The sequence below is a fragment of the Centrocercus urophasianus genome, unplaced genomic scaffold, assembly GCF_019232065.1.
Source record: "Centrocercus urophasianus isolate 14NV4802_14NV808 unplaced genomic scaffold, USGS_Curo_1.0 seq_12, whole genome shotgun sequence".
NCBI lineage: Eukaryota > Metazoa > Chordata > Aves > Galliformes > Phasianidae > Centrocercus > Centrocercus urophasianus.
Window position 1 is genome coordinate 33261003 of NW_024884364.1, and position 24935 is coordinate 33285937.

General features: G+C 47.1%; 1 protein-coding gene across 1 annotated transcript; it reads right to left on the minus strand.

Annotated features, from left to right (window-relative positions):
- On the minus strand, nucleotides 1-24442 carry LOC122155969 (cystathionine beta-synthase-like). The gene is made up of 17 exons (XM_042810357.1): nucleotides 24355-24442; nucleotides 20696-20834; nucleotides 19435-19589; nucleotides 15595-15701; nucleotides 14695-14829; nucleotides 13681-13760; nucleotides 11523-11654; nucleotides 10493-10562; nucleotides 9179-9270; nucleotides 7943-8068; nucleotides 7533-7617; nucleotides 5971-6076; nucleotides 5518-5589; nucleotides 4932-5066; nucleotides 4333-4441; nucleotides 3612-3696; nucleotides 1-1468 (listed from the first exon to the last, which is right to left on the minus strand). The coding sequence occupies exons 2-17, from the start codon at nucleotides 20705-20707 to the stop codon at nucleotides 1371-1373; spliced, it is 1599 nt and encodes a 532-aa protein (XP_042666291.1). The 5' UTR covers nucleotides 20708-20834; nucleotides 24355-24442; the 3' UTR covers nucleotides 1-1370.
- Nucleotides 24443-24935: the final 493 nt, after the last annotated feature.

Below are 24935 nucleotides of genomic sequence, written 5' to 3' on the forward strand. Positions count from 1 at the left end.
TCGATCTGATTAGTTTTTACTTTTTTCTGGACAAATATGGTAGTTACTCAGGCAAAAACTTGCAGGAGATGTGATAATGTTTGTGTAACTGAAGGGAGCAAAGGGTGGCAGAGACACTATTCCTAAATATAAATACTTCAGTATTCCTTAATTTAATAAAAATCTTATACAAACTAGATTAAATTGAAAATACGGACTAGCCACTTAGCAGCAAGCCAAAATTAGTTGTTGTCCCCTCAGAGGAGTTCCTGAGATGCAGGGAAAACTGCAAAGCTCTCTGCTTGTTTTGAGAGCAGCTCTCCCAAAGCAGGTTTCTGCAGCAGCAATTCTGCTTGTTCCCACAGCACTGGTTTCACATTTGATTTCATTTACATTTTCAGAGCCATGACAAATGCCTCTTTTGACCTTCGTTATCAGTTCCCGGAACACAATATTATGACAGAAATAGGACCCCTTCCCCCTTTGCTCCCTTGAAAATGAGCCCTCAGGCTGAATATTCATGAGCTGAATTATACAGGAAATTGGGTCGTAGCCCCATCTCATGGCCCTGTTATCACGTTGTGAGAATGAGTCTCTGCTTCTCAGATGGGTGCGGCTGGCACTGCTGCCACCAGCCCTCTCAGGCCTGCAGCCCCACAGGAGCTCGCATTCCCCATTTGCCCAGCACCTTGTCCCTCACTTCCCACCCCTCTGCCCATCGCAGCCCTTGGATGTCACTTCCCACCCACCCTCCTTGTGCCTGCCCAGCTCCCCTCTTTGTGTTTAGCAGGGTGTCCGTATCCCACCCACACCCTGCTCCTCCTGGCTCTGTCCCTCCTGCTCGCCCCAGTGAGGGAGTCAGATTCTCCCTCTGTGGCTCCCAAAAGGAGCCAGGGATGAGGAGCAGGGAGCTGCAGCATCTGTGAGAGGTGATGAGGGTCAGGAGGGTGCAGTGTGACATGGCTTGTCCCCAGCCTTCAAGAGGAGCCTAGAGGAGTTGAGCTGCTCTTGTTGGAGATGGACTCCAATCTCAGTGAGACCTGAAGGCACTCCTTCTCCTGAAGGCACTAAAACCTGCATTGGGAAACATCTGGGCAACAACAACAGCAATCCTCATCCCAACTAACCCCTTGTTACCTGTCCAGCCCTCGGTAGCTTCATGTAACCACATATGGCCATCAAATGTAATTTCTTTGTTTCACTTCTTTTTAGTGATGCTCTGGCTGGCATCTAGCAGACACGCAGTTATTACATTACAATTTTCACACAGTCATTTTGAGAAACCATCAGCTGGATTAGACCACAAAATATCCTCAGCCACGTGTTTCATGCTCAGGAGGAGCAGCTGACCCTGCTGGAGGCATGGGGCTCAGCACAGCTGGGCTCCTTCCTTACTTCTTGTCATTTCTGCTGACAAAGGTGAGGAGGTCCATCGCGGTGACCACTCCAAACACCATCTGTTTCATGAAGGAACTGCCATTTCCACTGACTGGAAGCATGGAAAACACCAGGTTAGTGGAGGAGAATTTAAGGAAAAAAGGAAGAAAAGAAGAAGAGAAAGAAGAATTTTAAAAGCCACAGCCGTGCAGATTGAGGCTGCTGTTCATTTTTTAAGAGAAAATCATAAGTGGGACAGCAGCTGTCTCTGCCATACCTCAACTGAAATGACCAGGGCAGCCTCAACTCAGGTTACAGAGTCACATCAGGGAGGTTTAACTGCAAATAGTGCACTCTTATCAGAGCAGGACCCCTGACTTCCCCATTGTTTGTAGCCAGCCTCCATTCTGGTTCTGCTTCTATCGCTGCAACACTTTTCAGGCTGAACTAATGAGACTCCTTAGAGCAGCAATGAGATTCTTTAGAGACGCTTCCTATTCTGCTCTAATAATGTCCTACACTACCATTAATAAAACAACATCGCAGCAATTACTTCAACTATCTGATGTTTTCCTAAAGGAAAATAAAACTAGCCACCAGCGTCCAAACACGAGGAAGAAGAACAAACTGTGAACATGTGGCAATAAGATACAAGGGGCTAACTGTGAGGGCATTAAAGCAGCAACACTGCTGAGAAAGGGAAGTCAGCCCAAATGTGTTTTTTGGTGAAAGAATTGAAACTGTGCACCAAAGGCAGATTTGAAAAAGAGGCTTTTGCTTGGTTGGGCTTGCAGGTGGCTTTGGAGCTGCAGGGGGATCTGCAGCAGGCCACAGGGATGCAAGCAGATGGATTGGGCAGCTGGCACACAGCAGGTTTGGGGCTGCCATTTCAACAGCAGCCTGCTGCTGGCAGTCAGTACAGCACAAATAGTGCACGCTGCTCACTCAGGAACACCTTGTGTGCTCAGTGTGTAATCCCATAAAGTCAGTTTAATTGCAGCCTTCAGCTCTAGTGTCATGCTAAACATGGGTCTTCTGACTATTTGGGTCTTTTTTTGTGTTGCTATATTTTAAACAAAGAACCTCCTCAAGACAAGGTCAAATTCGTACCTCTGCAAGTTTTATTGTACCAGAAAGATGTGTTAGGCCAGATTTGCAGAACTGCACCTACCACCATACCTGTTTCTGTCAGGGGAATAGCTGCTGCTATGCATGCTTTATTGGACTCATCAAATGGTTTTTCTTCACTGGCAGAGCATTCCTATACCCAACCTCAGTCCAGGAAGGACTTATAACAGGATGTCTGAAGGTATGGTGCTCACAGTCCAACATACCTCTTTTCAGCTTTCTTAACTTTCCCCAGCCCTCCAGGAAAGGTGTCTGATAGCACACAACCATGAGGGCCCCGTAAAGTGTTTTTTTGGCTCAGGCCACTCAGGGCACATTGGCAGGAGAACATCCCTTGGCTGCATCCCTTGGGCTGGAAGTAGGAACAGAGGTGTTCAGAGAAGATGTCACAGCCTCTGTGCGTATGGAGAAGGTCTTTAAGCAGTGGGATGTAGACTGCATAGTTTTTTCCCTTACACTTATATGCCTCAATTCCACCTAAGACTTTTCGAACCTATTCAAACTCTCCTTTGCCCCTGTCCTCAGGCTACTAATTCTGCAGCTATCCCTCAGTTCCCTTGTTTCCTCTGTTGCCCACAACCAGCAAAGCAGTGATTTGAATCCAAGGCCAAGAGACTAAACAAGTACTAAAAGCCTGAGGCTACAGCTGCACAGCAAACACACCACACTCCAGATGCTACCTACAGTCTGCCTTGCTTGTCATGGGAGGAGACCAAGTGAACGCGCTCCCATTTCCAAAGATGGGTTTCCATGGGAAACTATGAGATGAGGAGCTGTGTTCTTCAGTGTTATTTTTTCACTGTGGAAACAACACAGATCCAAAGGGCAGGATCTGTGATATGCACCTGTGGGACACAGACAGTCACAACCTGGTTCCAGGCTCCACTGACTAAGGTTTCCCTTTGTTCCCCTCATCCCTGCAGTATTGAGAAAGGAAATGGGTGAATAATTGGGCTATTTCAGCACTTTGCAGAGCGAGGTGCAACTCCTTCCTGCAAAGCTGCAGATACTGCACATGTGGAGCAGCTGCATTGATCTCTCTCAAGTTTGTTTTGGGGATTTCCCTCTCCCCTCTCAGACATTTGTGCAAAGCCCTGACAGTGCTTCCCCTTTTTACAGATACCTACACTGCATTTGCTCGTGCATGACAATAGCGAAGTGGTCCTTCTCTAGGATGCAGGAAAGCTTCCCAAGGCTGTCCTCCAGGCTGATCTAAACAGGACAGAAAGAGACATTTTACAATTCACTTCACATTTACAGAACAGAGATGAGGAGCCTGCCTCCCACCTCTGATCGTAGCCAAGTGAGCAGAGTGGACCTTCCTTACTCACCAGTACCGTTTTTTGGGAGTGTCTGTTGGCTTTGGCACAACTAAAATACACTGCTGTCTCCCTCTCTGAAAGCCTCTGTGAGCCAGCATGAGCTACCTCCAGCACCAACCATATACCTCATTCTATCTCTGGACTGCTGATGGTCACCCCTCCCAGGCATCCCTCCAGGTCGCACACGGGACCTGCCCAGTGTCCCTTCAGAGCCCATACCCACTGCCCAGACCTGTGAATGTCTGGGCTTTGCTCTCAGTGGGCGCTGGCCAAAGGTAAGAATGGGTGAGGACCTTTAAGTGCTTTGCTCCTGATGTAGAAGCTCCCACATCTGAACTCCACAGGGCTGGCAACATTTTTGCAGGTGCCTTCCCTGTTCTCATCTCCATGATGGTCACCCTCCCCATTTCTCTCCACCTTCCCCTCTCTGCCCTCCTCTCCCAGCTGCTCTCACACCTGAGGGTAGTGAAGCATCTCCTCCCCATCCACAGACAGTAGAAGACAGCAGCCACAACCTTAGCAGTACCTTAGAGAACTGGTCGTAGATTACTTTTGTAACGGGGTCTGAGAACTGCGCGCTTCCAGCCAGCACTGAGGTCAAGGTGTTACTGAGGGTCACCATCCCCAGAATAAGTCTGCAAAGGAACAGAGCTTTCCAGAAAGCCAGGCCTGAGGTCAAGCACACATCTTGTGAAGTCAGTGTCTAACTTCCTGCTGCTGTGAGCAAGAGGCACCAGCTTTCTCCTCACTCGATTTGGATCTTTAGTGGGCAGGGGTCCTATGGTGACAACCTCCTAGAATGACCTATCACAGAGAGTTGCCTTGATGAATTGTGTCTCTTTTTATTGTTAGCAAAAATAAAGGCTCTAAACTTTCCAGTTATTCTGTTCTAGGAAACACTGAGCTCATGAAATGCCTGAAGAATTTATGGGATAGAATGTCTCCAGATTTTGAACCATATGCTTATTCTTCACAAGGAGGCGGATGGCATTTTAAAAATGTGCATCTCAGAATTCAGCACAAGTGCTCTATCATTGGATAAGTAGGTAGGACTTTCTTTTTAGCTTCATGGTGGCTGTTTTTCCTGTTGGAATGGCCGTCTCTGTACCAAGTAAAAATAGTTACCCTGATTCAGCAACAACAGGAGCCTGGTCGTATCCCTTCTCCCGAAGGATTTCAATTGCCTTTTGACAGCTGACTTCTGGGAGAAGAATGAGAGGGGCTGAGAGATTTAGTTTCTGCACCTTGATGTTCCACCACCTGTTGAAAGACAAATGGCAGCACCAAGAAGTTAGTCAATGCTGCACGGCTGCAGGATGTGCTCAGGGTGGCAAGGCCAGTAGAGATAAGGCCAACTGTGCAGAGATATTCTGTCTGCCTGCCTGCAAAGCTCATGCTTTAAGCCTGTAAGGAGAGGCTGACCAGATTCCTCTCCATCACTCTCCTCAGTGTACTGGACAACGACTGTCACATAGGAGTAGAACAGCATCTTCAGAACAGAAATGGCTCCTTACTAGACTAATTGGAGAAAAGGGATATCTCAACACTGAGAATAGAGGAGCTGACTTTACAGCCTTCCGAGAGGGATCTGGAGTTAATTGCATTTTTTTTTTAAATACTAGATGATAAAGCTTTCCTTTGAAAATAATGATTCCCAGACTCAGAAGGCTGTTACCCTTAGCACAGTTCATACTGGTGGAAGTTGTCTTACCAGGGCTTGTGCTCCTGGACGTCATTTAGGAATCCGTTTTTTATCATCCATTTATCATTCAAGAACTTGGACCTAGAAATCAACAAAAAAGAACAGGTCTGTGAATCTTCCACAAGCAGTCGTGCTCTGCTCCATGCATTAGACCACAGCACTGCCTCAGGGTTCCCATGATTTTTGCAGCTGGCTGCTTTCAGCCCCTTTTAAGGTCACTGGGAGCTGCAGGTGCTCAGTGACTCCTCAAAGCACGCCAGCTATTTGCGTTCCTAACTCGAGGCATGCAAGTTCAAAAACTTTAGCTTGACTGATTCCTGCTCCGTGCAGTAAGGCAACGACATGAGGAAATAAAACCCAAGTGGCCCAACAGCCAGCCCGTGCTGTTTATCGCTGCATTGTGTTGTTTCTTCATGTCATTTTATTTCCTGTGAGCTGTTTGAGGGGAAGTGGGAAACTCACATGTAGTTCCTGACAGAGTCAGGCAGGATGACGACGCAGCGCTGACCATCCTTCAGGTCCTTGGCAGCCTGCACGGCGACTGACATGGCACTGCCTGAGCTGCCACCTGATGGGTACCAAGAAGAGAGAGACAAGCACTAGGAGGGAAATAGCCTCATAGGGTAGGAAGAGACCGAGCAGGGACTGACAGGACATGTTCCTAGGATGTCTTGTGGCAATAGGCTTATGAGGCAGCAAGAAGAGTTCCCCTACGAACCTTATAAATCACCTCCTGTGATTCCTTCTGGCCAAGGGCTGAAAGGTTCAATATAGGGACATTCATATCACTGCTGCCCATATCACACCCTTTCTTTGGGTGAGGAGAACACTATGCCAAATCAAGGCCTCCTGGTGAAAGCGTTTGTCAATCAAAGATTTGCTTTAAATGCATGGTAAAGATTGGGAAGAAAAAAAAACCCAAAACATAAACATTACACTCATGCTTGGAATACCAGGCCGACGTGATGGAAAGACCTGAACAGTGTGTGTGTGTGCGTGCATGTGGTTTGCTGCACGTAGGGGAAGCAGGTCACTGCTTTACAGAGGCAATTTCTCCATGGGTAGTTTGAGTACTGGAAGTCAAAGTCATTCCACTATCTGTGTGCCCATTACACACCACGCTCAAGGCAGCACGTAGTTTACTGCAGGTTAATTAGCACTGGGTCACATTTTTCAAACTAATGGTGAAAGTCTCTGAAGTAATGCAATTCTAGCTAGCAATGAAGCTATTCAGAATTTATAGACAAGTTCAGCAAGTGGTTTCCATCGAAACATAGTGACTTTGTCTCTGCTAAGTTAAATCAACGTAACAAATAGCCTGATCTCTCTCAAGGCTCCTGGGATGCGAGAGCTCATCCAGCTGTAACTACAAGCCTCTATATCGTCTGGTCCTGGGTGCAAAGCTATAGCTATGTACTCAGGGACAGGCAAGGCTGAAAAATGCTGATGCTATGTAAGGGCCCATAGAGTACAGGCAGGGTTTGCCTGAGGACATCTATTCACTTTGGGAAGCCCTAAGGATCACTTCCAGTTTGTTGGCATGAGGAGAAATAATAAGAACATCTTACACTTACTTTACTTTCAAACTTTCCTGGTCCAAACCTGGAACCTCTAGTATGGCAGTAGTTCAAAGACAAAGATTATAGCCTCACACATTTGGTAGCAGAGGGACAGTTTTAGTCCACCTGTCCTATTTTGAATCCCAGTAATCCTTCTCTTCAGCCCATGTAACACTACACCAGGCAAAATTAGGCCAGAAGATCCATGTGCAAAAGCATTACAGCAAGCGGAGAGTTACTGCTTCTATAATTATTGTTGAAGATGAGCCAGATCCCAGACCAATGACTCCCTGCAATACCTTTAACATCTACGGAGATCTACATAATGGCCACTCAACCCCATTAACCTAGCAGACACAAAATGCAGAGAGCACCTACCTTTGCAATTGCTTTGATCCCAAAGCTATTAAAAGATGAGGTTGAAAAAGTTTGTTAAGAGAAGCAGCTGCTGTCATTGATGCTTACCACACAACAATCCTTCCTCTCTAATCAGCCTGCGAGACATGAGGAACGAATCTCTGTCATTGCATTTATACCATTGATCAACCACCTGAAGAGAAAGCAAGATGGTCAGTTCCTGGAGGAGATTTTTCAGGCTGCCCCAGCTGTCTGACATCCGCCATGGTGCTGATGCTTACAGCACCTGGTAGCTTTGAGCCGCTTTCCACACTTGATGAAAACAAATGCATTTATCAGAGCACCCCGAGTCCTTGTTTGTGAGCACCCCTCTAGCCTTTCCAGCCAGAACCCTTTCCTTGGAGAATGGAAGACTGTCTGACAGGTCCAGAGTCAGGATGAGGGACAGAAAATGGTAGAAGTAGGTTGGATGCAAAGACAAAGATCAGACAGAGGCCTCTCATCACAGAGCCACTTACTGATCTGTCCAGGACAGTGGGGATAAAGTCATGCCCAATGCCCTCCACCTCTACGGTTGTGTTGTTCGTCCTGTTCAACTCACTGGGCAGAGCGACAATGGAGCCCTCAGGGTCTACACCAATTATCTGCAAGGGAAGGAAATATTTTTAACCATAAAAGGAGTTCAAAAATATCATCTCAAAGAAAAAAATACCCACATCTTTATCAGTGACATTTTTCTTCCCAGTATATTCATTAATATTACTATCCACTGGCAATGTGGAAGTCTTCCAGGATAAAAACTAGTTTCCTATTTATTTATTTATTTATTTATTTTAATGAATATTTATTTATTTTAATGAAGAGGGCTCAGCTGCAACAGAAATGACAACGATGGCTTAAAATGTTGTCACTCTCCAGGTGTTTGTCATCACCCTTTTGGCAGAGGCTGATACTTCCAACGTTCAGCCCTTAGGAGAGAAAGTGACATCTCCTTCATTTGCACCACTGCAGTGCCTGCCAGTTAGCACAAACTGGTATAAGCCTGTGGCTACAGACAGACATCCTATCTGGATCCAGTTCTGCTGGCTGACAGTGGCATCTCTCTAATTGCTTATAGCCTTTCATCTGAGCTGAGGCTACTTCCTTTAGTGTTCAGCTTCAGAAGGAATCACAGCACTGCTCCACATGCAGGTCCAGGCAACCAAAGAGCTTATCTCATGCCCAGGTCCACCAGTGGCTCAGCCTGTACCACCATCAGAGTTCATGCTCTCTACATGTGGGGAGAAGTAATCGCCAAGCCTCTAGTTGGTCTCAAAGCTGCACAGAATGAACATCTATGAGTGGTGTCAACCATTTGGTGTGGAGGCATCTGCAAAAGCAGGTGAGAAGCACGGGCACCGCCAGGGTAGTATCTTCCAGCAGCCAGTTACCCAGGAGCAGCAGCAGTAATGCTGTCAGCTGGGCCAGATGCTTCTTCAGAAGACACCTGACCATGTCCTAAAAAGTGCAGGGCAGGATTAGTAATGAGGCTGTGGACCCTTTGACTTCCAAGGCATTTGAATGAATCTAGCTCAAGCTGAGCGTAACACCAAATTGTTTCCAACAAAAGCCAAGCTCAGCATGAAAAAATGAATAGGAAGAGACAACAGTTGGTAGCTCAGCCCTGCCACATGTGAAACATAGCATTAGTTTTGATCAAAAACATAGGCAGGAAAATCCAGGGGAGCCAATGGGAGCCCTGTCTCCCAGCTTACTTTGCACTCTGGGCACTTCTCCTTCAACTTCCTCGCAACGCCAGTGACGGTGCCCCCTGTGCCGGACCCAATCACCACCATGTGGACCTTGCCTGCAAGTCAGAGAAGAGAGAGGCTCATAGGGACTCAGCCTGGCCATAGCAGTGTCTTTCTTTTGTCCAAGTCCCGTGTCCATCAGCTGCTACAATTCTGTATGTGGTAAGGGAGGGTTCATGCTAACAGGCGTGCTGAGGAGCTTGGAGGACCTACTTGGATTTGACCACAACCGGTCCTTCCTCAGCATAGGAGGCTGAGGATGACCTCCAGTTTTCCCACTGATTGTCATAGTTTCTTCACAGTTTGCATCTACTGGTTTAACGGGGAGGGAAGATCTCAGCACCTCCAGCCCTCTCAGGCTGCACTGCATTGGATCACAGCGTGCATGTGAATAATGGTCACACACATCAACAGGAGAGACAGCTTGTCAGATAGTGTTAGTACCCAGGGAGTTTGGTGGTGCCAGTGTCAGTCAGATGTAGTGTCACTGATTTTGGAAAAATTATAGTGATTTAGGACTTGTAGGAGCAGAATCTGTGCCAGGCCTTCAGAGCCCTATGATGCAATTACACTGGGGCAAAAGGACTTGCAGTTCACTACTGGCTGCCAGCAGGAGCAAATCTAAATGTAATGGAAGGAAGGCTGAGATTCTTGTTTCTGTTGCTACCCAACTACTGTGCTATTATGATATCTGCCCTCCAGACAAAACGCCTGAATCTTGTTCACCTTTTGCACTGCTCCCAGTACTGGCAATAAATTTCACTTCTATCTGTACAGGCATGGGCTGAGATACTTCTTCATCCTCCCCTGGCTGTCACATCAAACGTCATTAGTTTGTTAAGTTACAGTCTGATTTGATTTGCAAATGAGATTTCAGGATCTGATGCAACCCTCCATGCCCTGATGGATGTGTCCCCTCCAGTGAGGACTCCTGAGCCACCCTGTGCTCTCAGGTCACCTAGGTGCTGTATCAGCCAAGAGATGGCTCTTCCTGCTTCAGGAGAGAGCCAGGTTTAGTTCAGTTATGTCTTTTCCCTCAGGCTTTTGAAATCAGAGGCCATAACAGGGAAGACGTGCAAGCTTAGGTGGATCTGGAGTGGGTCATGTGAAGTTGCTACACTCTACGTGTCAGTGTTATCAAGGATATCTTCCCTCACAAAGGCCCTCTTGGCCACTTCTATACCTTTCACTCAATAAACTATGTAAAACAGGCCTCTCACAGAGGGCTGTAATCCTGCACACATCTTCAGCATGGAGAAATAATGGTACAAACGGTACCTTCACACTGCTCCAGGATCTCCTCAGCGGTGGTGTCGTAATGAGCCAGAGGGTTGCTTGGATTTCGGTACTGTTTATTTCAACAGGGAACAGCATGAGTTATGGGGTAAAGCATAGGTCAAATACCGAACTAGCAATAGCTCCTGATGAGCCTTGCTCAAAACATCCAGCTGCCCCTCTCCCCTCTCTGGCAGCCTCTCAACGGCTGCCAGGTCACAGGTGTTCCTCCTGTTTGTTACCTCTGGACAGGTTTCTAAGAACACTTAGAACTTGTCCACACTGGAAGCCTAAATACTGGCAGCCTGTGAACACTCACTATCTGGTGTGCGATCCCTCTGGTGTGAGGACAGCGTGACTGTTCCCCACTGTGCACTGACAGGTTTTGTGGTTTTGTTGATGTCTTTGCTGTTGGAAGCAGCAGTTCCTCAGCATTGCAGATGGCTGTTATTAACCTTTCCTGTTGCCTAGAAAAAGCTGAAAACACAGCCCTACAATACTGCTGAAGTGATCAGAAAATAATAATAAAAAAACCCCATCCCTCTCAAATATCCTATTCAATTCTTTCTTCAGGATTCTTTCCTGCAGTGCGGTCTAACCAGAAGAAGTACCCCCCTGTACAAGAGTCAGTGCTGTAGGAACTTCTGCTGTGAATCATCAGGCTTTGCCCTTTGCAGCATGATGTTTATTTCTGAGGCAGGAATGAGGCTGCTAGGTTGGTGTAAAAAGTGATTTTCAGGTCAAAGGTAAACCTGAAGCAACATGAGGAGCCTTTCAAGTGGGCAAGAAAACCCAGTCTCCCCCACCTCCCAGTGCTGGCAGAAGTGTTACAGGTTTGGAGGTGTCCCCGATTTTGTTTCTGCCACTGCTCTGTAAAGCAGATTATGTTTCATGCGCCATAAAATGGTAATTCCACAGTGGTGAAATCTGCTTCCCTTGCCAGTTTGACCAAAGGCCCCAGCTGCAGGCCGACTTGGAGCATTGCTCTATGAGCTGTGTTTGGGAAGCGAGTCCGTGAAAGAGCTGTGTTTACCTGGTCCAGAATGTGAGAGTTTGGGATTTCATTTTTCAGCTTCCAGGCGACACGAATGTTAGACTCTGGAGCATCAAAACGGGTGTATGGGGTCCTCACAATTTCAACACCCAGTGCCTTCAAAATATCAACCTTTTGGAGGGAAGAAAGGAGATGTAAGGCAACCAGTCTCATGCAGTGCTGGTAATTTGAGCCCAAGCATTCATGGCAGCGTCAGATATCAGAGAAGCTTTGCATGCAGGAGACATTTAACATTTGGAGATACAATGTCCAGTTCTTGGTTATGCTATCTTTGACATCCTTCTGGCACCAAGAGCCTCCTGCCTGCAGCTGACACATGGGTTCGAGCTTGGCTTTGTGCCTTGTCCTACTTGGGAGCAGTCTGGGGACACAGAGGAGGTAGGTAACACTGTGCCATTCTGTGGCACATGGGAGAGGAAGCAGGGTAGAGAATAGTGCCTGGAAAGCAGCTTTTGTATGTGTTGTGGGTTGAGACCCTGCATGCAAAGAAGAGCTCAAAGCTGTCTTTGCCCCAAGATCCCTTGTGGGAAAGAGCAACTACCATCAATCCTGGCATATTAATCCACTGGGAGGTGCAGCTGTCAGAGGAAGAGGGGGTCAAAGGAGAAGGGTGGGCGCATGCCACTGCTGCTGGAGGTGAAGCTCGTGGCAGCTGGATGTGGCATCTGATCCAGACTGAGCTTAAGTGAGATTTATCTTAAAATGAGAGTGGTACTTTGGGAAAGTAGAGAGCTGAGTTTAGAGCAAAGTCAGGGTCCAGATCAGGCTTCATTAACATGAATTCATAGTGGAAGGAAGGGATGCCATTCAGAGGGACCTCAACAGACTTGATAGGTGGGCCCAGGTGAACCTGATGAGGTTCAACACAGCAAAGTGCAAGGTTTTGCACTTGGGCCTGAGAAATCCCAGGCATCCATACAGACTGGAAGGAGCGGTCCTTGAGAGGAGCCCTGCAGAGAAGGACCTGGGAGCCTTGATGGACGAAAAACTTCACGTGAGCCAGTAGTGTGCTGTTGCAGCTCAGAAAGCAAATGGTATCCTGGGCTCCATCAAAAGGGGGGTGGCCAGCAGGGACAGGGAGGTGATTGTCCCTCTCTACTCTGCTCTTGTGAGGCCCCATCTGGAGTATTGTGTCCAGGTCTGGAGCCCCCAGTACAAAGAAGACAGTGAGCTGTTGGAAAGAGTTCAGAGGAGGGCCACAAAAATGATCAAGGGGCTGGAGCACCTCCCCTACAAAGACTGGCTGAGGGAGCTGGGCTTGTTCAGCCTGGAGAGAAGAAGGCTGTGGGGGAGGAAAACCTCATTGCAGCGTTTCAATACCTATACGGAGCCTACGGACAGGAGGAGAGTCAACTCTTTGAAAGGGTAGATAAGAGCAGGACAAGGGGAAATGGTTTGAAGTTGAGGGAGGGAAGATTTAGGTTGGATGTCAGGGGGAAGTTCTTCACTATGAGAGTGATGAGGTGCTGGCACAGGCTGCCCAGAGAGGTTGTAGATGCCCCATCCCTGGAGGTGTTCAAGGCCAGGTTGGATGGGGCCATGGGCAGCCTGGTCTAGTATTAAATGGGGAGGTTGTTGGCCCTGCATGTGACAGGGGGGTTGGAGATTCATGATCCTTGAGGTTCCTTCCAACCCGGGCCATTCTGTGATTCTGTGATTCAGCTAACTGTTCATGGGCCCAAGGTGGAGATTTCCACCATCCCCAGGGCACCATCGCTTGTGTAAGTAACGTGGTTCTAAGAACATTCAGTGTCTCCAGGTTAAAGGAAATCATACCGAGATGGAGAAAGCAAGTGACTGGACAGACACTGGAAAGAAATACAGCAGGGTATATCAGCAGCCCCAGCACCCAGCATGCCTCTCCTCTGCTCCCTCCAGCCCCCACATCTCTACAAACACCGCGTTCAGCTAACACATGACACAAGCTGCGTCACTGACACTTCATAGTTAGATCATTGCAGGATGCTTTTTTTGTCAAGAGGAAATCTTCTGAACCGCTACAGATATATGCCATATCTGCAGAGAAGCTCACTGCCCTCTAAAGGAGAGGACGGTCTATCTTTTGATGGGAAAAGGCAGATAAAGACAGAGAGAGAGATGTTCCCAGGCTGTGGGTAATACCATACAGAGCTCTGACCTTCTCCATGCTCATTTTCTCCGGCAAAACAGTGATGCAACGGTAGCCTTTCACTGCAGCTACCAGAGCCAGCCCGATTCCTAGGTGGTGGGGAGGAAAGCAGATCATTCAACAACAGCATTTGGCAAAGCCAACCAGCATACATTCTCTTCTCCTTCCAACATGCCTCTCTCCCACTGGGTTGTGAACACTACCCAGACATTTTCACTGCAAAGCTGCATGTGAGAGCATGCATCTCTTCTGTGAGCCCTCTAGGACACACTCAAAGCACCATGAGGATGTTGTAACATGGGACATGATCTGTGATAACACTGGTGTGGCATAAAGTGCTTGGTAAGGCTGGAGAATACTTTCCTCCTGATACAAAGCCTAGCCTAGTTTCCTTTCTCCTTCCATAGCGCAGGAGAGAGGTGATTTTTTTCAGGAGTACCTCACCCTCAAATGCTCTCAGTCATGCTCTGGGGGGAGGGGGGAAGGGGTGTGAAGCTGCATATCTCACCCTATGGCCAGCAGGCCAAGGGGATCTGCATGCCAGTGTCACTGTTGTGATGGATGGAGCCAGCTGCTCCCCAGCCAGATGGGGCAGCAGGAGCAGTGTGTCCCCAATGGGAGGGCACAGCAGCAGCTGCAGGGACATGGTGCTGCCCCACAAGCAGCAGTGGGAGCTGCGCATGGATGTGGAAACATTCACAGAAGGTTTGTACAGGATGGACAGTGTGGGGAGACTCCCCTGCTGTCTCCCACCATAATCTAGTGCCTGAGTGGCATGATGGTGACAAGGAGAAAAAAAAAAGATTTGTCTCCAGCCCATCAGGAAAACCCTCTTCGGGAATCTCTGAATATTCAAGCCCCAGGTTCTCCAGCTCCTCAGGCTATCTGCATCACCTCCATGCCTGCACAGAGATCCAGAGGCACTCAGGAATTTCAGCAGTGAGTCTGCCAGGAGAGAGGGAGGGAGGGGAACGAAGGTGAGGACCTGAGGACCGAGCGGGTGCCACAAGCTACCGATTCTACCTGTGTTCCCTGAAGTGGGCTCAATCAGCGTGTCTCCCGGTTTTATAATCCCCGCTCTCTCTGCGTCTTCCACCATCCTCAGGCTGATGCGGTCCTTCACGCTGCCTCCTGCGTTGAAGTACTCGCATTTTGCCACTGGAAATCAAAGGTGAAGCTCCCTCAGGGACAGGGTGGGCTCATCGCACTGCGCCACAGCCCCCAGCTCCCAAAGTCCTCGCCGCTATCACAGATATCCTCAATAACATAGAGATTACAAGGTAATTGCATCCGACCTTAACTGCTTCCTTAATGCTGCAGGCTGCAAGCCTTTGTTTTTTTTGCTGGGTAAGAGGCCCTGTGTCGACACACAGCTCAGGAACATACAGCTGCTGGGTGTCCTGTTCCCCTTCTTGTATCCAAGAAACATACAGGACACAGTCAGTGGGCATGGTGGTGGTGATGGGATGACGGCTGGACTAGATGACCTTAGTAGTCTTTTCCAACCTTAATGATTCTATGATTCCCTTGCTGTACCATGGGAGGGAGACAGCATCCCAGCAAATGGGATTCTGCCTCACTCTGCAGCTTGCCTGGTGCCGTCTGTACCAAATCCTCCCAGACAAGGAGGAAGGCCCCACTGTTCTGCTTCCAGCTGCACTTTGAGAAGGTCCCCAGTGGGAAACAGAAATTCCTGGAGGCAGAGACCCAGAAATGTGCAGCTCCAGCTCAGCCTGCAGGGGTGGTGCAGCAGGACGATGACTGCCCCACAAACTAATAACCAGGAGTACCCAACATGTGCCACATATGGTCGTTCCATCTCTTCTTGCCCTCCATACAGTCTCTTCTGAAGCCCCCTCTGCCACTGCCCCTCAACCTCACACCTCATGGCCCGGAAAAACCTGGTGGAAAGGGGAAACTCACAGAGCTCACACTTGAGCCCATAGGACTTCCCAATCTTGTTGACTCGGACCATGGGGGTGCTGCCAATTTTCTTCAAGATGTTGGGTAAAATCTTTGTTTCTTCTGATCTGTATTAATGGAGGGGGAAAAAAAGAAAAGTCAAATCAGAGCAACCATTACACAATATGAACCAAGCAAGATAAAACCTGAATAAGGTTCCAGCAAGACCTATAAGAGACAACCCAGCACCAAGAGAAAATGAATCTATCAAGTAATGGCAAGAAGAGTTAGTTGTGGTCTTTCACCACTCTTACCTCGAGTTAATTATTTCTTTTCACAAAAAAATAATGTAGTCTAAATGTAGTAATTTTCTGAAATTACTTGTTCTATAAGGAGAAATTTATAACTATGTGAAGTTAGGAGAGCAAACAAGCCTCAAGATTACACAGAGTCCACAGAAAGCCATGCACAATCCAGACCGTTTCCTCTTTCTCCATCCTATCCAATTCAACCTCTTCTTTTTACATTTTCAGCCATCCCCGAGCAACGTTTTTCTTGCCTTGCTCCTGTACTTGCAAGGATAGCTCCAAGCCATCAGAAAGGTCCAGATGCTCCAAGGCACCTCAGTCTCGGGCTGACGAGAGAGGGCTCTCTCAGCAGTGTCAATTGATTGCCAGATTTCAGGGTGTGAATGACCACCACCTGCTTTGGAGTTTTATGCCCTTGAAGTGATACTTGTGATGAATTCTGTCTGAATTTTATGCATGAACCTGGCAACATTTTCAACCAAGGGCTAGAGTTGCCATCTTTGTTTGCCAGCATGTGCCCTGAGTAAAGAACTGTAATGTCAGTCAGGATGCTTTTCCTTCTCAGATCTGCAGAACCCTGCATCAGTGGGCTCTCACGCAGCTATGCTCTTGTAGAAAGTACAACAAAATTGATACATCCCAGCTTCACCTGTGACAAGTTAGCAGTCACCTTTTTTTTCTGAGCAGCCTTATTATGCAACTCAGAGCTTCCTCACACTCCTGTGTGTTGAGTGAATTCTGCCATGAAGGAGAGAACTCTGGAGTTTTTTAACAAATAATTAAACTGAGCTCTTGGGTCAGGGCAATTCAGCCTTGTGGTTTTGCTAGGCTCTGTCAGCCTCTTAGCAGAAGCCAAGAAACACGTCACAGTAATAGCAACTAAGATGTAGAAAAGTTGTTTGTCCAACACATAGCTGAATGCATCTTGCTACGCAAACAGGGAAATGCTGTCCTTGAACTTTTTAAAAGGAAGAAAAAGGTTGATGAGGGCTGTGTTTATTGGGGCCACAAACGTATTGCCCCTGGTTGATAGTCAACATGTCTCTCTAAATGGGGTGACAAACCCCTACCCCCTCACCATTCAGCACAGTTCTCGCCTATCATCCTTTGAACCTTGAACCCAAGTTATCCTTGTGTGTTATTGCAGCCATGGAGGCAGGATGGCTGTCTGCTGACAGAAAGTCCATATGGTACAAGATGACACACTGGTTTACTTAAAGTCACACACCTCCCTGCAAGTTTTGCAAGCATGATAAATACACTTCTTGGAAGAGTACAGGGTAATGTTTTATTGGAGGCATTTACTGCCAAAAGCAGCCCCACTTCTTACATGCCAAGTTTAGGAATTATGGTGTATTACACACGTGCTGTTAACTCTCACTCCATGGAAAGTGTTACTGTGCACATCACAACATCTACTGTGTGCTGGTAAATGCGAGGCAGTAACTCAACAAATGAGTTTTCCCCACAGCTGAGCCATTTTCCATCTGCCATAAGGCCTCTGAAATGCTCACCTCTTTCAGAGAAGCTGAGACACAGTGTGAGGAGACTCCAGCTCCCTCAGGTGGCCTTTAGCCTTCCATGAGAGTGACCTGAGAGCTACACTACATCTTCCTACATCTAGGCTGTAGGAAGTCAGTTTGAGAGTAGAAAGCAAGGTTATTTATCTACCATACCCAGTGATTGTGGTAAATGAGATGTTTCCATGCTACATGCACTCCAGCAAGGCAACCACAGTAAGCACTCCCCCAAAAGGAGATCTTCTTTCTCACTGTGGAGCAAGGCACCAAATTTTCAGCAGTTCTCATCAAATTACTTTTCTAATCTCTACCATATTTTACTACAAAAATAATGCTAGCACAGTCAGCTTCCTTTGTCAGCCATGTGAGCCCTGTGCATGTGCCCAAAGGAAGCAGGTCTGTGGATATCGAGATCTGTAGAAATGTCTTTAGTGCTCCTAAAATATGTGGTGGGGATGTTCTTGTCCTGTAGCAGTTGTCATGGGTGTGGGGATGTTCTTGTCTTGTACCAGTTGCTATAGGCTCAGGATAGCAGTGAACAAGGATGTTTTTTTCTCCAGCATTCTTTCCTACTTTTACTCATGACGTGTTATTTAATAAGAGGTCCAAAGGAAAAGCAGGCCAGGTTATAGCAGATCAGAACTGGATTAAAGACTATCAGAACTAGTCTGTCTCTGTATTTCAGGGAAAATGTAATTAATATCCTTAACTAAAATAACATTTTGCCTTCTTTCCCTGATACTATCCCTTTCAGCCCCAAAACTCAGCTAGGTTTCATCTCAGAAAGTTCAGTGCATTCCTCCTATTCGCTGCCATCTATAGTTCACGCAGAGCAGGGAAAACAACCAGCTCATTCCACATGCTTCTGCAAAGTAAAGTGTTGTGGTTGTCCCAGTGCTGTGTGATTCGTGTGCATTTTCATCAGTGCTATGCAGGGGCTGTGTTTCATTCCCTGAATCAGTGATGCCATGTGGGCCCCAGGTGGGCTCCAGGCCAGCAGTGCTACACCTCTCACAGGCTCTGGTTCCTCACATGCTGGATTTGAATTAGCGCTCTGGCACAGCAGAGATGTGTCTTCAGTTTCCCTGACATTTATAGGACAGCCTTATCTTTAATAGCCTGTCTGCGTTTAGTTTGCAGGGCCATTAAAGCACTTCTCGTCTAGTCACTTTGGCAGGCTTACCTCACCCTGGGAGGAAATCTGCTGCTCGGAGGACAGAACAGCCTCAGAGTGGTCACCTCACCTTGCACTGAGCTCTTCGGTCACTTACAAAGAGTGGGCAACCTCTGTATGTGTCATTTCCTTCTTTTTTAAAAGCCCAAGCCATAGTAATCAATTTTTACAAAGCATTCCAGTCATTGGAGAGACTTTGCTAATATTCAAACAGTCTTACACGCTGCTTCAGACTGTCTGAATGAACAAGGGTAGCTGAATGGTATCCCTCCACTGATGAATGCGTGGCAGTCACTGACTGTGGTGTGAAAAGGGATGAGTGTGACAGCAGTATGTTACAACTGGGAGCACCGTCTACACATGCTTAGCAGTTGGGAGTGCCTTCACTTCTGCTGCTCAACACCAGACCTCACACAGTCCATTTTGCAGAAGCATGCAAATCCCTGATTGAAATCTACCTCTGGAATATGTTCACCTTAGCTCTTCTAAAGCGATGTCTCAAACTAGCACATTCTTCCAAGTGTGTGCTGAAAAACATTGAGATGAGTTTTGAGCCACCAAATCTTTCTGCAGGACTAAATGGACTGAGAAATTCTAGATGTGGCACCGAGGGATGTGGTCAGTGGGCATGGTGAGAGTGGGCTGGTGGTCTTAGAGATCTTTTCCTACCTTAATGATTCTATGATTTTGTACTCAGTGGGTTTTGCCTTCAGGGGAAAAAAAACACATGATCAGGGTAAAATATTGTCCAGCTACAGACTTCTGGCCACTACTGTTCTGGTGTAACAACAGGGTTTCCTCTTCAGAAGAGATTGACCTTCCTGTACTCTGAAATAACAAGCGTGAAAGAATTACTTACAAGGGTATACAGGTGTGTGGAGACTTGTTGGCAGGCGTTGCAGCTGTCCATGTGCACTTACTGGGCAAGTTGGGAAGAATCCATGTGCTGTCGCCTTTGCTTTCCTGACTTCCCAAGCAGCTGCCTTTCATGAGCAGGCATGCTTTGGTTGCCTCCTGTATAGTGGAATAGAGTACACAGTCATCTGGGAAGAAAAGCATGGCAGGCAAGCACCCATGTAATAATTGCCAAAGGTGAGAAATTACATTCACATTTGGGTATGGAAGCAGGATGGGAGCCCACTTGGGGCATCCCTACTGGCTTTCCAAAAACTTAATTCTGCAGATGAGTTAAACTGTGGAAATTGCTCTTTTGTCACATGTACATATTCTGGTGGATCTGGAGAAGGAGTCAGAGAAACAATTTTTGGGTTGGATGTTAAGAAAAAAATCTATTCTCGGAAAGAGTGGTAAGGCAGTGGCACAGGCTGCCCAGGGAGGTGGTGCAGTCACCGTCCCTGGAGGTGTTCAGGAGCCGTGTGGATGTGGCACTGAGGAACGTGGGCAGTGGGCATGGTGGGATTGGGCTGGTAGTTGGACTGTATGGTCTTAGTGACCTTTTCCGACCTTAGTGATTGTATGACTCCACAGTTCTATTTCACAGCATTGAAGAACAAGGCAAATGAAATCATCAGAAACAGCTATAGGAGCAGACATGTTAACATGGAACCAAAAAAGGGTTAGATAAGTTCCCAGAGACAAAATTCATTAGTGGTTCTTAAATACAATGTTCTTAATGGTACTCTAGGAATACTCTAAATACAGAGAAAAGGTCAAGTTTAGTTTTATTCTCAGTGTTTGCTATAATTTCTGGTATTCTGACCAGTACTAGAAACAGGATAGACAGTTACATGAAGTTTTCATTTCATGTGATTCTTTATGGTGTGACCATCCATGGAGTGATCATCTATGCAGTTCATCAGCCATTTTGGGGGGACTAAGAAAAACATCCATACTGAGAAAATAAATGTTTTGGTAATTGGAAATTTGTTTTCTGGCTTATGCACACAATGAATTGGTCCTTATTCAGCCCTTGATGAATAAAGGGACTTTGAAGCTCAGTAGGGTTGTGTTTGGAGACTTGCACCCAGGCTTTGTAGTGCCTACAAAGCCCTGCTGACTCACAACAGTCAAGCAAGCAGCCAGAATACTATTATGGATGAGTCACGATTATCTAAATAACTTGTGGCCCAACGTATGAGCCCAAGGGCAGCCTTAATTACCATTTCTGCCATCCTCCTTCTGCTCACTGGTTTCACCCACTTGCAGTCACTTCTTTGTTTGAATTCAGCACTGTGCTTTTCCAGTGGCTTCTCCACCAGCCAGGTGTATGGGGCTGGGGTTCACTCTGTGCGGGCGTCCCTGAAACACAGAAATATAACAGAGTTCAGCCAGAGGCTAGAACTTCTCTGAAGGTGAAGGTTAATAAACGCATGTTGCTGCCTGGCCCTGCCACCCCAGCTTCAAGAAGAGCACCAGGCATGGTTGACTTGGGTGATAAAAATGAACTGTGGAGCCTGGCAGCAACAAGGGCCCAGCTCTGTACCTGAGTTGTGCTCCTGTGCCTTCAAAAATCAGCTCTTTGGGATACCTGAGAGTCTGCATGGCATGGTCAAATGTGAGCCAAGACCCCAGGCAGCTCTGTCACTTTGGTTCAAGCAGAAGACACAGTGCCACTATATGCCAATTAACCAGCTAGCTGCAATGCAACTGGAAGTAGACACATGAAGAAAACTTGGGTACACAGAGCTCCCCCTGAGCATGTTTGATGTTTTTTGTTCTCAGAAGAAAAGAAAGCCTCTGGAAGAACCTAGAACCCTGCAGGCAGTCACTGAGCAGCCACCCCTCTTCCTAAGGCAGCCTGGTGGCACATACTGCAGCCCAAAAGACAGCAAGAGACCATGAGTGTGCAGAGCAATCAGACCAAAATGACCTGGACAGTGCAGATGGTCTGATTAAAAACTCTCCTTGCAAACTTTGCTTCTCTGTGCTATACCCAACCACCACCAAACCTGTTGCTTCTTGGGAGAGATTAAAGGGGAAAAAATACGTTTTCTTGCAAGCTAGGATTTGTGTCAGCCTTGAGAATGTCTCCCCAAGCAAATCCTTATTTACCTAATGCATTAACTGAGAAGGAGCAAAAGTCATTTGTGGGTAAAGCGCAGATAAACTGCTTATCACTGTTTACCAACTAAAACATTGGAAGTAAGATTTTACTAGCATTTTTTTTCTTTTATGCCCATCTTCACCATTTTGTGGCGGGGCAGAGAGAGGCAGAAACTTTTAGCTGCTACAAAGCAGTGTGAGGGTTTCTTCTGTGGGTCCTTTTCCTCTGATCTCCTGACCTTGGTGGGTGCTGGCCCACGGGAGGCTGGGCAGTGGCTAACCAGGTGTATTGTAGGCCCATCTCCATTCCAGCAGGCCCGTGTGCTGGGCCCTCCTCTCAGTGAGTCAAAGATAGGAGATTTGAGGGGTCACTTGGAAGAGAAATGCTGCCTTCTGGCCCTGGGTGATGTGTTTGTGAGAAGAGCTCATGGCCGTCTTCAGGCACTGTCTCTAGGTCACCCTTAAATCCTTCCCTAGAGGAACACCAGCCAATTCTCCCTCAGGCCACTGAGCTCCATTACACAGGGGTGCTTACACTGACGAACCTTGCACCATAGAAAGCCAAGCTCCAGCTCCAGCGTGGACCTGACCTATGCAGAGGCTGGTCCACACAGTCTTCTTACATGCCTAAGCATCCCGATGCAGACCTTTCCTGGAGCTGGAGTCTCCTTGACCAGGCTCCAAAGAGTGCAACTCTTTGGCCAGCTGCCAGTCTGTCCTGGCTTCAACTTGCGCCTCTTTGCCCTTGAGGGAGCTGAGCACAGCCATGGGCTGACACTGAGCTGTAGGGATCACCAGAGAGGACCTGCTGCTACTGCCTCCCTCCATGCAGGCATACAATCCAGGTTTGCACATCCAGTTTAAGTGGTTGGTCCCAGAGACTATGTTTCACCTGACCATGTGAGGAGCCAATATCACCCATAATATCACCGACTCGTATGTAGGTGCCCTAGGCCAAGGCAGGTGACCTCCTCAGCTGCCCTTCTACCCCACTGGACAGCAACCTGGGACCTGTAGCCTTTGAGCTCCTTACCACAAGAAGTGCCACAAGCCCCAGGGTTGCTGCTAAGACCAGCTAAGCCTGCCCTAAAACTGAGCCTCAGAGACTACCTGGTGTGCTGAGATGCCAAGTACAGAATCACGTGGAGGGAAAAGCATTACACTTTTTAAACTAAGGTCATTTGGCTCATTATGTTCAGCTCCCTTAACATCCTGAAAGAAAACACAAGGAATGGGATTTCCATTTATTCAGTCACCCAGAGTTGGACGTATTTTCTAGCTGACCAGAGAACAAAGTACCCAAACCTGCCCCTTGACTATATCAACATCTACATTCCTTACTGATGGAGGATTCGTCACTTTTCTTCTCAAGAGCTGGTTAATTCCTCGTGCAGTGCTGTGGAAACAGATATCCTGTCAACCTGGAATCATTCTGAAATCTCTGCCCAGCTGTGCCCAGAATCTGGATTAGTATACTGAAGTTAAGATACATCTAGAACTACTGTAGTTCTGAAACTGAAATTGAAGCCTGAAGCATAGGAACCTCAGTAGTGTCTATGCAAGATTGCAGACAACCTGAAGCTTGACCTTCCCTCTATCTCTCTAAGGCCTGACGCAACACCAAGGAGCCACTCTCCTGCTGATAAGTTCAGCAGTTTCATCCTGCTAATGTGCTTGCTTGCTTGAGAAGCACGGACAGGGAGGGGGTTGGGACCTCTGTGGAAGGTCTGCAGCTGAGCAATGCTGAAAAGAGCAATGTCCAATGCAAACATCTCCCCACACTGCTTTCAAAGTGGTTTCAAGTCACCTTCCATCACAAAGCAGAGCAACGTCTTCTCTTGTTCACCAGAAATCTAACCTGTATCCCTAATTTTTTTCTGAAACTTCAGCTATTATTTGACCAGCTGTCAAACGTGTCCTGTTGTAGGTGTCTCCTATTAGCCCTCAAGTCTCTTCAGAGTGCAATACATCCAATTAGAAAAGCCTGGACAGAAGGTGCAAGAGATAATGGAAATATCCACTGGAGTTGGAAAAAATCCAAGAGGCTGGGCATGGTAACATTCAGCTGCTGCCACTTACTGAAATAATATGACAAAGATCATAGGCTAATAGAGTACTTTGCAGATAAAAGATTGTGTTTATTAAGTTATCAGACTGCATTGATAACTTCAACAAGAAGAAGGATGAGATACTTCAAAGTGGTTTGGGGGAGAATGGAAATCAGCAGTAGAGAGAGAATCTATGTGAATTTTTTCTGCTCATAGGAACCTGCTAATTTCTTGCTTTATTTTATTCAGTAATTTTATTTTATTCAGTAATGCAATTCAGTAGCATTTCTATAAAAATGAGAGCAAGACAAATGCAGAAGAATCAATTCAAAAGAATTGCAGAGGGACTTAGGCTGGAAGGGACCTCGGGAGGTCCCCAGCTCAGTCTCCTGCTCAGACAGATTCAGTGCTGGATCCTCTTGGGTCTTGCAGACCTCCAAGGATGCAGACAGGCTTTGCGGACAGCCTGCTCCACCACCCAGCTGAGCTGGCTGTGTGGCATAAAGACAGAGCCTCCCTGCTTTGAAGACTTACTCAGAGCTTGCTGAAAGCACAGACACTCCCTGGATCAGAGTTAAACTTCAGAACTTCAGGCTCAGAAGCAGAGGCCACCAGAATCCTCCTTTCAAGCCTTTTCATGGTAACAGCTACCTGGCTAGTACGTATGGCTCCTATGCACTTCACCATTATAAAAGAAGCACGCTCAGTAAGAGATAAACCATACTCACCACCTGCAGCGTACTGTCCAAGTGCTCTCACTGTGCTCCAGCTCCAAGCTTATATGTGCCCTCTGATAGTGAACACCAATGAGCAACAGCAGAGCGCTCTGTAGAGATGATGCTGATTGGGTCCCACCCTATACCTAATTATGCCCAGAATCTGATTACTCTCTGATCATAAATGATTGGGACATAAAAAAGATAAACGATTTATTGTATTTTAATTCATACTTATCTTCAGAAGTGATTGCAGCTCAACCCCCAGCAATGCTGTGGTCAGTTCAGAACATGATCTGATCTCTTTTTGCGCCTTAGACTGCTGCTTCAATTCAGGTCTAGTCTACGCCAGCATGTACCTTGCTGAATCAGGCATTAGCAACGACAGAAAAGACATGATGCCACTAACCCAGGAACCCGGGTTAGTTTTCATGCATTCTCCAGCCCTACACCTCTCTGTTCCTGATCAATGGCTTTAGTAGTAAGTTGCCTGAGAGCAGTAAATGTCTTCTGCTCTACAGTGATTCCCAAATGCTGTCTGGGGCCATTGTGAGAGATCATCTAGGTGCGAATCTCCTAGAAGAGTGAGAATC